Source organism: Citrus clementina, unplaced genomic scaffold, assembly GCF_000493195.1.
Source record: "Citrus clementina cultivar Clemenules unplaced genomic scaffold, Citrus_clementina_v1.0 scaffold_3, whole genome shotgun sequence".
Classification (NCBI taxonomy): Eukaryota; Viridiplantae; Streptophyta; class Magnoliopsida; order Sapindales; family Rutaceae; genus Citrus; species Citrus x clementina.
In genome coordinates, this window is record NW_006262339.1 from 4584309 (window position 1) to 4599560 (window position 15252).

Sequence of the window (15252 nt, forward strand, 5' to 3'; positions counted from 1 at the left end):
CAAATTATGCTGAATTCCTGCGTGAATGCTGTATTTCATATTGGTTACTTATTCCACGAGTATTTCTTTGTGATATATTTCTATTTCAGGTTCCATGGAGCAGGCTAGGCCAAGATCCAGTTTTGGTTCATTTGGATCGGATTTTTTTACTAGCTGAACCTGAAACTCAAGTTGAAGGATGTAGCGAGGATGCTGTCCAAGAAGCGAAGAAAAGCCGTGTACGGGTAAGACAGGGTGAACCTTGTATAACTTGTTGGAAGCATCAAGTAGAATTTGTTTATAATAAAATGATTTTGTGCTTTTCTATTCCTTTCGTGATAGGAAATGGAAATGCGAATGTTGGAGAGGGTACAACAGTTGAAATCGGAAGTGGTATGGGTAACATAATTCTTTTGGACATGTATTTGCTGTGGCTACATAAATTTTCTTATTGTTTAAATTTATTAGAAGAGAGGGAAAAAAACACTTTACATCTTTAGTACAGTATATATTTATCTGTTCAGATTATAGACCCTTCATGTGGTACCTGATTTTAGTCCTGAGGCAGGGTTCCATGACTCCAAATTTTAAGTTCTTTTCTTGTCCTTATATTTAGTGGTTCGCTTCTATTGCATTAATAATTGACTGTTTTTCTTTGTTCAAAAATGAATTTCTTCTTTTCCCCCTTTTATTATTCTTATAAGAAATGGGATTTTACTCGAAAGAACGAAAAATACAAGAGTGCAGGCCAGAAGTCAACGAGGATAGCAGTCTAGCAATAAGAAATGTGTCATTGACTTTGGAATATTTTATAGTCACATGAAAATTAAATTACTATGAGTTTTGGGTCTTCCCACTTCCCTTATCTCCATTCTCAGAAATATATTGTAATTTCTATACTTTGTTTTGATGTGCCTTTTTTTCATTGTTTTGAAGAATAAGTCATGGTTGGGATCCCTTATCAACACAATAATTGGTAACTTGAAGCTTTCAGTTTCAAATATCCATATCAGATATGAGGATCTGGAGAGGTAATGAAGACACCCAGGCTTGATTTCCTAATCACCTAGCAACTTTTGTTTGAGACTTAATATGACTTCTTTTTGTAGCAACCTTGGGCACCCATTTGCTGCTGGTGTAACCTTGGAGAAACTCTCAGCTGTGACAGTTGATGATAGTGGGAAGGAAACTTTTGTTACTGGGGGTGCACTAGACCGCATTCAGAAGGTTACAGTTTTTGTTCATTCTTCAACTTTATCTAGTGGCTACACCATGGGATACTTTTCATTGACTTAATACATTTCAATTTTAAGAGTTTCCAAATTTACCAGATTCTCCAACTACTTTTGTTCTCACCTTCTGTTGTTAATGCTTATTCCGTTATTTCAGTCTGTGGAACTTGACCGACTTGCCCTTTATCTAGATTCTGATATAATCCCATGGAATTTGGACAAGCCATGGGAGGATTTGCTTCCTTCCGAGTGGGTTCAGGTGTGGTCTTATTTATCCTTTATAATACAATGAATTATATTATGTACCTCTGTCACCCTAATTCAATTTTTTGTTTACTTTTATTCTTCTTGTCTCCTAAGTTTACTCGCAATGGTCCTTTTGTGCTTCAGGTTTTCAGATTTGGTACAAAAGATGGTAAACCAGCTGATCATCTTGTAAAATCCCATTCTTACATTCTGCAACCTGTGACTGGGAATGCAAAGTACACAAAGCTGCGGCCAAATGACTCTGTTGATAGTGCTCAGCCTCTACAAAAGGCAGCAGTGAACTTGGATGACGTGACACTTTGTTTATCAAAGGTATACTTTGATTTTTTAACCTTTAATTCTGAGAGAGAGGATTTCCAAATGGTTTTAATTAGGTTTAATATATCTATATATTCGCAGAATGGTTACCGTGATATTCTCAAATTAGCTGATAATTTTGCTGCCTTTAATCAACGGTTGAAATATGCCCATTATCGTCCGCCTGTCTCAGTGAAATCTGATCCTAGGTCTTGGTGGAAGTATGCTTTCAAAGCTGTTTCTGACCAGATGAAGAAAGCAAGGTAGTTTAAGAAGTTAACTTTTTTTTTTTAATCTCTTTCCAATTTTTTTCCGTTACATTATTCATTTTGGTTGCAATGTTAGAAAGAAGCTTGGGTGATGTTTAACACATATGTAGGGGAGTGGCTTGGCATTCAAATGCCGATGCTAAGCAGTTACAAAAGTAACTCTTTGAAAGTGTACTTACTTTTATTACTTTCTGATTGCTCCTGTACTTGGCACGTAAAATCCACAGACATGCAGTTTTTAAATCTTCATGTCATGGCTTTTACTGAATATTGGTTAACTTTATTATTATTGAATATTTTCTTTTGTCTTTTCTGCTTTTGTTGTAGCAGAGACGATGGATGACATGTTACGGCAACTATGTTCTATTATTTGGCCTTTATCACATTTTATTGTTTGAACATTCTTGCGGTATAAAGGATATGGCTAAAGCAACATTATTAATAACCTTGAATACCACAAATTAACCTTTGGGGTGTGAGTGGACATTAGGGGTGAAAGAAATGGACGTCTCCTACTGTTACCTGATACGTGGGTAATTAAAACCCTGGCAGAATTAACTTTGTGTGCCTTCTATAAGTTTAATCATCCGCATTACCATGTCCTCCTTTATTTTCCTCCGCTTTATGCTGCCGGTGTTGTTGCAAGTTATCTAGATTATCTCGTGTATCCTGTGTGTTTGAGGTCTGTCTCTTGGCTCTTTGATGAATTATCTATTGAAAGAATGAAGCCATATCAATGGGTAGGAGTTCTCTCACATTGTTAGCATGATTGATTTGCCAATTTGTGGATTTCCAGAAAGCATTTACCTATAGATATCCATGGCTGTTTCTTTAGGAGTTTGTATCTTTCTTTCTCTCTCACATGAAGAAGAAATTTTTCTCTTTCTCTTTTCTGTTTTCTAATGTCTATTTCTTTATTAATACTTCCTTTTGTGCTTGGGCTTGTGGGTGGGTTGGAACTTGGGGAACTGGTAAATATTCCTGTATTCAATTTAACCGTGCATGTTTCTCCTTTTGGTATGCAAATTGATTTTGGCAGTGGGAAATTGTCGTGGGAGCAAGTACTTAGGTATGCAAGATTACGCAAGAGATATATATCATTGTATGCCAAGCTGCTTAAATCTGACATCAGTCGGGCGGTAGTTGATGACAATGAAGAACTTGAGGAACTTGATCGTGGACTTGATATTGAGCTCATACTGCAGTGGAGGTATTACTTTCTGTATGTATGTAACTGTTAAATAAGCAACTGCTATATTAGTTGCTCATTCTAAAGATGGACTGATGACATTAGTCTTGCAATATACAGTATTAATATTTCTATTTTGATTCTTTATAATAGTAAGTATAGAATATTATTGGAGTTTTCTTGCCTTTTGTATCTCATAATTCATTGAAATTATTGCATGCGCAATTGTATGGTAGTGGGTATTGCTGGTTTAGAAAGGGCTGATATTGCGGAAGGGTATGGTGTTAGTCATATATGGGTTACATGGCAAGAAAGTGAAAGAAGAATTTTTGGGTTTTCTGGCTGCTTATAAAATAATCCATTTTCTTTTTTTAATTTTTTTAGTTGATTGCATTGGAAAGAATGGCAATGCTCTCTTTTTGTTAATTTTTTTTTAAGTTCCGATTTCATGTTATGAGAGCAAGTAATATGTGGAGATATTACCTTTTACTAGATTGTTTATGTACTTCTGCAATTTGATTTGTGCAGGATGTTGGCTCACAAGTTTGTTGAGCAGACGTTGGAATCTGAAAGTCACTTGAAGAAGCAGAAAACCAAGCAATCTTGGTGGTCATTTGGATGGTGAACAGCTTCACTAAGAGAATGACTTTTTTCCCCCCTTTTCCATTTATCTGTCATTTATTTGTTATTTTGTGATGCTTCAGAGTTTATATGATTTGCTATTTATTTTATCATTTCCAGGAATAATCAATCCTTTAAAGATGAAAGCGAACCATTTAAGTTCAGTGAGGAAGACTGGGAACAGTTAAATAAAATCATAGGATACAAGGAAAGTGATGATGAGCAATCGTTGATTATTAATGAGAAGTTGGACGTTCTTCATACCGCCTTGGAGATTCACGTGAGACATAATGCTTCAAAGCTTGTAGATGGGTCTTTGGAATGTCTTGCTGAGTTATCATGTGAAGGCCTTGACTGCTCCATTAAGCTTTATCCCGAGACAAAAGTCTTTGACGTGAAATTGGGGTCATATCGGTTATCATCGCCAAATGGTCTTCTTGCTGAGGTCTGATTCTTGGTTTGGTTTACTTCAAAATCTCATTGCATTGTACAACTACAATACTCCTTTTGATATCTCAAATTCTTATCTGAATCTATGCAGAGTGCAGTGGCTTTCGAGTCTTTAGTCGGAGTGTTCTGCTACAAACCTTTTGATGTAAAAGTGGACTGGAGCATGGTTGCTAAAGCTTCCCCATGTTACATGACCGTATGCTTCTTCTGTCATGCTCTTGGCCTGGTGCTATTTTGGGCTTTAAGTTTACGTTTTTTATGTTTGCTGATTACGTGTTTGATCAGTATTTGAAGGACTCCATTGACGAAATCGTTAAATTTTTTGAAAGCAATACGGCAGTCAGTCAGACCATAGCATTGGAAACTGCAGCGGCTGTGCAGGTTTTGTTCTATTTTTTCTAAGCTTTGTAATACAGTTCAATAGGTTCCTCAAGAAATTGTTTCTGAAAATAATAAAACAAAAGAGCCTCCAAATGCTAGTTATGTTGTTGTTGTTGTTATTGTTATTATTATTATCATTATTATTTTTTTTTGAGGATCATATTTGGAATTCTAGATATTTTTTGGTAACGAGTTTTCGACAATGGTTACTACATTCTTAGGTATATCCGGTTGTAACCATGGCAACAAAAGCTTATCAACGAATTTTGAATTTTTAGTATATGGTCTGCATTTTAGAAATTGAAAAAGCATGTTTACTGTTGGACATATTTATGTGGTTGGGAAAATCACATAACGTTAGAATTTCTTACCAAAACAATGGTTAATATTTAATGTGATTTTTTATTTTAAAACACTGGTTAACATAAATATTGAATTATAGAATGAATTTTAGTTTAAATTTCATTGACTTCCTTAGGTAAAGCCAAAACACTGGATGACTTTAATTATTTGAGATTCTTTTCCCCATTTTTAATTTATTTTTTAAGTACCATAATTCTTCCCTGAAATTTATCTGAAATGGTCAGTTTCATGATATCTCAAAACCTCCCTTGCAAGGGATGTTTATGTCAAAAAACTTGATCTGGGGAGTCTGCCTGTATTTTGGTTAAACCTCAAGGGAGGTTTGATGAAATTCTACCAAACTTATAACAGGAGTTGACAGTGATGTGTTTTATTTGTGAAGTCTGCCTGTATTTTGGCTAAACCTTGAGGGAGTTTGATGAAATTCTCCCTGTAGTCAAAAAGGAAAAAACAGAGAGGCAAAGCTATAGAACTTTTCCTTATTATTATTCTACAAAACACAGTGATCGGTAGAAATAAATAGGAAAACTAGAGAGCAATTCTAGGGCTAATTTTTAGGACCATAAAATCAGAGTGTATCTACTTTCCTGATTTATGGTATTTTCCTATTTTATTCAAATAACAAGAAAATAGCTAAGAATCCCTAAATTATCGACACTCCCCCTCAAGTTGGCGCAAAGATATCAATCATGCCCAACTTGCTAACTTGAAGTTCAAATGGCTGTCTCATCAAGCTCTTGGTGAAGACATCTGCAAGCTGCTTCACAGTGGGAACAAAAGGAGTACAAATTATCCCTTCGTCAAGCTTCTCTTTTATAAAATGTCTATCAATCTCAACATGCTTTGTCCTGTCATGTAACACCGGATTATGGGCTATACTAATAGCTGATTTATTATCACAGTACAGCCTCATAGGGAGACTAAATGGCTGTTTAAGTTCTTCTAGAACCCGTTTTAACCAAAGTACTTCACACACTCCTTGAGCCATTGAACGAAATTCAGCTTCTGCACTACTTCTAGCAACAACACTTTGCTTTTTGCTCCTCCAAGTAACTAGATTACCCCATATAAAAGTGCAGTATCCGGATGTTGATCTTCTGTCAGTGATTGAACCTGCCCAATCTGTATCGGTATAAACTTCAATTCCTCTTTGCTGATTTTTACCAAAAAACAGACCTTTCCCCGGAGTTGCTTTCAAATAACGAAGAATTCGAAACATAGCTTCAAAATGTTCCTCACAAGGAGAATGCATAAATTGACTTACCATACTTACAGCAAAAGCTATATCAGGTCGAGTATGAGACAAATAAATCAACTTCCCAACTAACCTTTGATATCTGCCAGCATTCACATGAACTCCTCCTTTCACTTCTCCAAGCTTCACATTTGCTTCAATTGGAGTATCAGCTGGCTTACACCCACTCATACCAGTTTCTTTCAAGAGATCCAAGGTATACTTTCTTTGTGATACCACTATACCTTCTTTTGATCTTGCAATTTCCATTCCCAAGAAATATCTTAATTGCCCCAAATCCTTTATCTCAAACTCCTTAGCTAAACATTGCTTTAATCGGCTCATTTCTTCTGTATCATCTCCTGTCAGAATTATATCATCTACATAAACGATTAAAACCGAGAGCTTGTCTTTAGTGGAGGCTTTTGTAAAGAGAGTATGATCTGCTTGTCCTTGACTATAGCCCTGGCTCTTCACAAACTTTGTAAACCTTTCAAACCAGGCTCTAGGTGACTGCTTTAGACCATATAATGATCTTTTAAGTCTACATACTTTGGATCCAAACTTCTCAGTAAAACCCGGTGGAGGCTCCATGTAGATTTCCTCTTCAAGATCACCATTGAGGAAAGCATTCTTTACATCTAATTGATTTAAAGACCAGTCAAGATTTGCAGCAACTGACAAAAGAACACGAACAGTGTTTAGTTTAGCCACTGGAGAGAAAGTTTCAGAATAATCTATTCCATAAGTTTGTGTATAGCCTTTCGCTACCAGTCGAGCCTTGTATCGTTCTAAGGACCCATCAAAGTTATATTTCACAGTGAATACCCATTTACAGCCAACAACACCTTTTCCTTGTGGTAGATCAACTTTTTCCCAAGTAGCATTCTTCTCCAGAGCTCTCATCTCCTCAAAAATAGCCTCCCTCCATTCAAGAACCTTTAGAGCTTCCTGTACATTATTTGGAATAACCACACTAGAGACTTGTGAAATAAAGGCACGAAAGGAAGGGGTCACATTTTTATAAGAAATAAAGTTGGATAAAGGATGTTTAGTACAAGACCTAACACTTTTCCTAAGAGCAATAGGAAGATCTTTTTTATTTGAGGAATTTAACTCAAAATTACCTGGAGGATTCTTGTCAGAATTTTCATGATCCAACCTCTGGTCAGATTCTTGGTGATGCTGTAGGACAGTGTTCCTCTTCTTTTTTTGTTCTAGGTACTCCTTTGAATACACAAGACCTTTATACCGTTTCGTGCACATCTCTGACATTCCAGAATTTTGGTTATGTGATGGCATTAACGGAGGTTGTCTAGAATTTTCAACAGTTGATTCATTTAGATTCCCTTTCTCATTTTCTTTCGGCAAAACATCATTATTAATACAATCAAATTCAATGTTTAAGTCAGAATCATTTAAGCACATATCATTTTCACTATTGTTTTTCTCCCCCTGAAAATGGAAATTGTGAGAATATGATTGTCCTTCGAAGAAAGTGACATCCATAGAAACAAACATTTCTTTCAAAACTGGATCAAAGCATTTATAACCTTTTTGATTTGTAGGATAGCCTACAAAAATGCATTTATGTGCCTTTGGATCGAATTTTGTTCTTCTAGAGTCATGGTTATGAACAAAAGCAATACTGCCAAAAATTTTTAATGGAATACTTGTTATTAACCTTGAAGCTGGAAAACATTCATTGAAAAGATTTATTGGTGTCTTAAACCCTAAAGTTCTTGTAGGTATTCTATTTATAAAAAATGTGGCTGTCAAAATAGCTTCTTCCCAAAGATACTTTGGAACTTTAGTTGTAAAGCTCAAGGCCCTAGCAACTTCAAGGAGATGCTTATTCTTCCTTTCAGCCACTCCATTTTGTTGTGGAGTATTGATACAAGAACTTTGATGTATAATTCCTTTTTCATCAAAAAAATTCCCTAACATATGATTAAAAAACTCTTTGCCATTATCACTCCAAAAAATCTTAATCTGAGTCTAAAATTGTGTTTGTACCATAGTATAAAATTTTTTAAACACACTTTCAACATCAGATTTATCTTTTAGCAGAAATACCCAAGTAACTCTAGTATGATCATCAATAAATGTAAGAAATCAGCGTTTTCCAGAAAAAGTTGCTACTCTAGAAGGGCCCCATACATCACTATGAATCATAGTAAATGGTTTTGATTTTTGGTATGGTTGTGGCAGAAAAACAACACGATGATGTTTAGCTAATTCACAAACTTCGCATTGAAAACTGAAAGCATTTTTATTCATGAATAATTTGGGTAATAACTGCTTCAAATATTGAAAACTTGGATGTCCTAACCGAAAATGCCATAACATAATCTCATTGTTACTGGAAATAGAATTGAAACAGGTCTGCTGGTCTTGCCTTCCAAAGTTTGAACCATTATTAAAGAGGTAGAGGCCACCGTCTTGCCTAGCATCCCCAATCGTCTTCCCCGAGGTTAAATCCTGAAATTGACAATGAGAGGACCAAAAATTAATTTTACGGTTATGATCACGAGTTAATTTACTGACTGACAAGAGATTATAGGACAAATGAGGAACATGAAGAACATCTTTCAAAGTAAGAAGAGGAGAAATAATAATTTTTCCTTTCTCTGCAACAGTTGCAAAGGAACCATTTGCTATTTTGACCTTTTGATTTCCTGCACAAGGTGAATAAGAAGAAAACAACTGTGAGGACCCAGGAGGTGTTTGGATTGATACAGGTAAAGGTTGTGGTGAAAATATTACCTGATTGGGCTAAAGAACAAGATGAACTAGAATTTCCTACGGATTGGGATTGAAACATCTTGTACAGGTGCTCCATTTGTTCCTTAGTAAAAGGAAGAGATTCTGAGGATGACTGCTGCTCTGGATTAGTGGTGCTAACTTGGAAAGCACGATTATCTCCTGTTGGCCGAGCATCGTCACCTGATTTCTTCTTCCAATTTGCAGGTTTTCCATGGAGTTTCCAACAACTTTCTCATGTATGCCACGGTTTCCGACAATGATCACACCATGGCCTTTGTTTGCCTCCTCGTCTATCTCCTTGTTGCTCATTACCACGAGCTACAAGGGCTGAACCATCAAGATCAATCTTTGGTTCCTCTACTCGCTTTAACATCACGTCTCCGAGCTTCCTCGCAACGAACCTCTGAAAAAACTTATCTAATAGAGGGCAGAGGTTTTCGCCCCAAAACTCGTCCTCGAACCTCATCAAGGTCTATATTTAGTCCTGCCAAAAATACAAACACTCGACTTTGCTCAACTTTTTTCTTGTATCGAGCGCTATCATTTGGACTCTGCCATACCTCAACTTCAAACATATCCAATTCCTGCCACAAAATCATCATGTCATTATAATATGCAGTTACATCTCTATCACCTTGTTGCGTCCGCCACATCCGAGTGTTTATTTCATATAATTGAGAATGATTCTCTAGGTCTGAGTATGTCTCTCTAACAGCCTCCCAAACATCACGAGCAGTTGGCAAAAACATGAACGGCTTTCCCAAAGTAGGTTCCATGGAATTAATAAGCCAGGCGGTAACCATTGAATTTTCTGATCGCCACTGTAGGAATTTTGGGTCATCAGCAGCTGGAGGTTGAATTTCTCCATTTAAATTTCCAAGTTTGCCTTTGCCATCAATCACCAAACGCACAGACTGCGACCACTCTAAATAATTTTTACCATTTAACTTGTGAATGGTTATTTGTAAGGTGTTTTCACTAACATGCACAATTGGGGATGGCTGGGAAATCCCTTCAGAGGATGTCGCAGTGCTGTTAGCGTCGGAGGAGGCCGAATTAGAGCCAACCATGGCTGCTTTGTAGTTCATGGCCGAACCCTAAAGCTCTGATACCATGTAGTAAAAAAGGAAAAAACAGAGAGACAAAGCTATAGAACTTTTCCTTATTATTATTCTACAAAACACAGTGATCGGTAGAAATAAATAGGAAAACTAGAGAGCAATTCTAGGGCTAATTTTTAGGACCATAAAATCAGAGTGTATCTACTTTCCTAATTTATGGTATTTTCCTATTTTATTCAAATAACAAGAAAATAGCTAAGAATCCCTAAATTATCGACACTCCCAAACTTGTAATTAGAGTTGTCAATGATGCATTTTATTTTGCCTTCCTACAGAGGAGAATTGAATGTAATCAGCATGCTTCTTGTAGTTTAGACATGTAATAAATGGTACATTTTTGTTGCTTTTTACCAAAGAAATGAATTTCTGATTTTCAAGTGTTATAATTTTTTCTTTCATAACAATCACCACTTCGACTGGGTTATCATCTTTCTCTTTTAGTTAATTGTCACAATCACCACTTCGACTGGGTTATCATCTTTCTCTTTTAGTTAATTGTCTTACCTATTTCAGAAATTATGAGTAATGTGCCTGATATAGTGAATGGTTTGCTGATGGTGTCATTAACTGGTAACTAGATGACAATTGATGGAGTCAAGCGCACTGCACAGGAGCAAGTGAACAGGGCTCTGAAGGATCATGCCAGGTTTGTTAGTTTTCCAAATTTGCGTTGGTAAATGTACACATGATTTCTGAATTATGATGAAATCATCAATTTGAGTAATAAAATTCAAGCTTGTCCTATGTGTGTATGTGGTTCATGCAGACCTACGGTTGATTTTTTGCATGATCTCCTTTGTTGGTTTGTTCTTGATAATTTGTTTGAGAGTACAAAATGATGGTTATTCCTTAGCTTACATGCCATTGGGATATAGAATCAGGAAGGTTATTAGTGAACAGTGTCCAATTAAAGTTCTCTCTTGCAGCTAAATTACTTTCTTATGTATCCTATAGGTTATATGTTCATTTTTCCCGACTGATTTTATGCTGCCCAGCAAATATAATTAGCTTTTGAATGGTGGCTGTATACAATTGATCATGATGTCATGTTAGCTGCAGAAAGCTGGTTATTTTAGTTATAAATTAGTTTTCTAGTAGGTTTCTGCTGGACTTGGATATTGCTGCTCCCAAGATTACAATTCCAACTGAATTTCGTCCGGATGATACCCATTCAACAAACCTCATGCTGGACTTGGGAAATTTGGTTATCCGTTCGCAGGTTAATGCATAAACTTGATCTTTTTATTTCTTAATCCAAATGCGTATCAAGACTCTGATATATAGAGGTTGCTGAATGAGTGCAGGATGACTATGAAAGGGAATCATCTAACGAGCTGGATATGTATTTGCAATTTGATTTGGTTTTGAGTGATATATCTGCTTTTCTGGTTGATGGTGACTATCATTGGAGTGAGAACTCAAACAAATCTTCTGCTTCCACCCACAAAAGTGGTGCTAGTTTTTTACCTGTTGTTGATAAGTGTGGGGTAATCTTAAAACTTCAACAGGTATCACTCTCTGTATTGTGCCTTGTATTTTGCATGTGACTTTTGTCGGCAATGCTCTATTTACCTGTTAAATTCATGAAATTGGTGTTATACATGCTATATACAGATTCGATTAGAGAACCCTTCCTACCCTTCTACAAGACTTGCTGTACGGCTTCCATCACTAGGGTTTCACTTTTCCCCAGCTCGATATCATCGGTTGATGCAGATATTAAAAATATTTCAGGAGGATAGTGAGAAATCAGATCTCATTCACCCTTGGGACAATGCTGATTTTGAGGGTTGGTTATCCCTACTTACTTGGAAGGTTGCCCTCTCTTCCTCTTTTTGTCTGTGCATTTTATTTTACATGGTTGCAAAACATTTAACGCTTCTAATCACTCTTTTTTCCTATTGCTTTGATTTCTTTTAACTTTCCTGTATTGTAATGTGATAGGGTGTTGGAAATAGGGAAGCTGTGTGGCAGCGGCGATACTTTTGCTTAGTCGGGCCTTTCCTTTATGTGCTAGAGAGCCCTGGTGCTAAATCTTATAAACAATACCTCAGGTTCAGATGTCAACTTTCCCAATTTATTTGTGATTGGCATGACACTGTCTTATTGCAAATATTGGTTTAGAAAACATAAAAACATCACAACTGAGAGAATACATTGACTGAATGAAAGTACACAGTTAAATTTAGCTGTTTTACACTTGTGTTGTTGGCAATATAATCTTCTTTTCTATTAATTGTTTCTGGGTGTGAAGAGGATATCATAGTTGTTCCTGGTGCTTGTTGGTTGATTGGTCTTGAGTAATCTATGGTAATAAATACTTGGTTGCTGTTGGAATTGCATTTTGTGGTCCAGAAATTGTTTGAAGGTAAAGGAGAATATCAAGGAAGTGGATGCTGTTAATTTTTCATTAATATATCTGAGTTGCAGCTGCTCCTTCCAATTCAGAAAAACTGAGAAGTTTTATTTAAAATGACATTTTGACTTTTATGAGATATTATTAGGATTTTTATGGATATCTTGACTTTCACTTTTGAGGTTGGACACCTTTTGTTGTGTTTCCTTCTGGATATTTCTTAGTTATAAATAAAATATCTCATTTCATATCAAGAAAGAGTAAATGATCAAAATTGTTATTCCAAGTTTAATAGTTATATATACTTATTGCTTATGACTGCAGTTTACGAGGGAAGCAAATATATCAGGTTCCATCAGAAGCGGTTGGTGGTGTGGAATATGTATTAGCTGTCTGTGATGCTGCCCGATCCAATAGCAAGGTTTAACTATCACTTCTCCCGGGTTTTAAGACTTAAAGGGTTTATTTGGATTTCTATTCATATTTGATTAGGTCTACTGAATATGACTAAGTTTGTGCGTGAACTTGTAATTAGGTTGTAGAAGATGTAAACGCACTTATATTACGGTGTGATTCTGATGATTCAAGGAAAACTTGGAAAAGCCGATTGCAAGGGGCTAAATATAGTGCTTCGGTACATTTTCATAGCTTTGTTTTTTGTTTATTTTAATTTAAACATTAAATAATTCCTTATTGTTCTAGTTTGTGCAGTATGTCAAATATAGTTTTTCTCTTAGTTTTCATTTCATTTTAATTGGAGGTCTTTAAGTGGTTTCCTTCCCTTCTCACTTTTCTTTCTTCTGAAATATTGTATTGGTAAGAATCTATTTTCAGAGGTTTGTTGTTCTAGTTTTCTCTTTAATCATGGTACATTATAAATGTGCAAGTATCTTAAATTCTTTTAATCTGGTTAAATATGTCATTTAGACAGCTGCTAATGTGAACAGTAACTGTGAAAAATCTGCATTTGCTTTGTTTTACTACATCATGAGCAACCTGTGTTGAATATTCTATAATGAATGAAAATGTTGTGTGCGTGTACATATATGCGCATTTGTTTTGAGCTTGATGTGGTGTAAAAGCTGGAGCATTAGTGAAATATAATAGAGACTCTCAAACATAAATTTTCAAACAGGGTACTGCTCCAATCACTGGTCTATCAGAAACTTCATCAGACTCCGAGGATTCAGAGAGAGAAACTAACAAGAATCCTGATGCCTTTGAGATCTTAAAGATAGAGAGAGTGTTTATTACCGGTGCTCTTGATGAACTGAAAATTTTCTTCAATTATAGTCATCAGGTAGGTTGGCCAATATTTTTGTCCTGGAGTCTCCTTTCAGTGGAACTTGCTAAAAATCTGACAAATGTGTTGCTTTCGTAGCATGATCATAGTTTCATGAAGATTCTTCTTGCTGAAGAAATGCGACTATTTGAATTTCGAGCCATAGGTGGGCAGGTGAGATCAATAATAATTATTACATATGTTTGAGGATATGTCTGTGTTTTTCTCTTTTGAAAGATGTACCTCCGTGAAAACAGGTTCAACTTTCAGTACGTTCGAATGATATGTTCATTGGCACTGTTTTGAAATCTTTGGAGATTGAAGATTTAGTTGGCATCCATGGAGTATCTCGGCATTGTTACCTGGCAAGGTCATTCATCCACAGTTCAGATGCACATTTATCTTCCGATGAGCCTGCAATTCGAAGTGTTGATAGTAATGATCTGACTCTAAGTGAAGGAGAAAAATTCTACGAGGCACCAGAAGATTTGGTTGACTCTGCAGATCATGCTATGCAGTCACCACAAACAGTATCCAAGAACCTAAGCTCCCAGATTTGGCTACCATCTGAGAACTTATCGCTCAAGACACCCAGTTTTGGTCGTCTTGCTGGTTTAGTCCCTGATGACACAGTTGAAAATAGGATGGAGGATGCTGAAGTAACAGAAACATTGGATAGTTTTGTGAAAGCTCAAATAGTTATCTATGACCAGAACTCTCCTTTGTATCATAAGATTGATAAGAGGGTTGGTATTTTCCTATGTTTGAGTTTCTGCTTTTACCTGTAAAAGACTAAAAGTTGTTTAATGACAAATGATCAAGTAAACAATTGTTTCAGGTGACGGTGACCCTGGCCACTTTGTCATTTTTCTGTCGTAGACCTACAATTCTTGCCATTATGGAATTTGTCAATTCTATCAATACTGAAGGTGATAGCTGTGAATCTTTCAGTGATACTTCTTCAGCAGCTATTGAGAATTTTTCTGGAGGTGTGGTTGATGACCAACATTTGATGGCCATTGAGGAACCTCCTGTCAAAGGTCTGCTTGGGAAGGGGAAATCTCGAGTTATTTTTAATTTAACATTGAATATGGCACATGCTCAAATTGTACTAATGAACGAGGATGGAACTAAGCTTGCTACTTTGTCGCAGGATAATCTGCTCACCGATATTAAGGTTAGATTGGGCATATATATCTTCTTAGCATTTCCCCTTCTCTTCATCTGTCCTGTAGTTTCTCTTTTCCTAAATATGAAGACTACTTTATTAATGTTCTCAATTTTCTTTTGTCTTAGGTGTTCCCGTCATCTTTCAGTATAAAGGCTGCCCTGGGAAATCTGAGAGTGAGTGACGATAGTCTTCCTGACAGCCATATGTATTTCTGGATCTGTGATATGAGAAATCCAGGAGGCACTTCATTTGTTGAGGTACTTTAACTTTTGTT

At 36.2% G+C, this 15252-nt stretch overlaps 1 protein-coding gene across 1 annotated transcript in view; it reads left to right on the top strand.

Moving 5' to 3' along the window:
* LOC18048233 overlaps positions 1 to 15252 on the top strand; it is a 44266-nt gene that overhangs the window by 4243 nt on the left and 24771 nt on the right. The window contains exons 3-26 of the mRNA XM_024189119.1: positions 90 to 224; positions 322 to 372; positions 916 to 1010; positions 1089 to 1206; positions 1369 to 1470; positions 1602 to 1790; positions 1878 to 2038; positions 3084 to 3254; positions 3762 to 3854; positions 3975 to 4299; positions 4396 to 4500; positions 4590 to 4685; positions 10748 to 10815; positions 11268 to 11388; positions 11474 to 11677; positions 11784 to 11984; positions 12114 to 12223; positions 12850 to 12946; positions 13061 to 13159; positions 13661 to 13825; positions 13907 to 13981; positions 14065 to 14553; positions 14646 to 14984; positions 15104 to 15235. Coding sequence (XP_024044887.1) covers positions 90 to 224; positions 322 to 372; positions 916 to 1010; positions 1089 to 1206; positions 1369 to 1470; positions 1602 to 1790; positions 1878 to 2038; positions 3084 to 3254; positions 3762 to 3854; positions 3975 to 4299; positions 4396 to 4500; positions 4590 to 4685; positions 10748 to 10815; positions 11268 to 11388; positions 11474 to 11677; positions 11784 to 11984; positions 12114 to 12223; positions 12850 to 12946; positions 13061 to 13159; positions 13661 to 13825; positions 13907 to 13981; positions 14065 to 14553; positions 14646 to 14984; positions 15104 to 15235 — 3741 coding nt within the window. The remainder of the gene's footprint in view (positions 1 to 89; positions 225 to 321; positions 373 to 915; positions 1011 to 1088; positions 1207 to 1368; positions 1471 to 1601; positions 1791 to 1877; positions 2039 to 3083; positions 3255 to 3761; positions 3855 to 3974; positions 4300 to 4395; positions 4501 to 4589; positions 4686 to 10747; positions 10816 to 11267; positions 11389 to 11473; positions 11678 to 11783; positions 11985 to 12113; positions 12224 to 12849; positions 12947 to 13060; positions 13160 to 13660; positions 13826 to 13906; positions 13982 to 14064; positions 14554 to 14645; positions 14985 to 15103; positions 15236 to 15252) is intronic.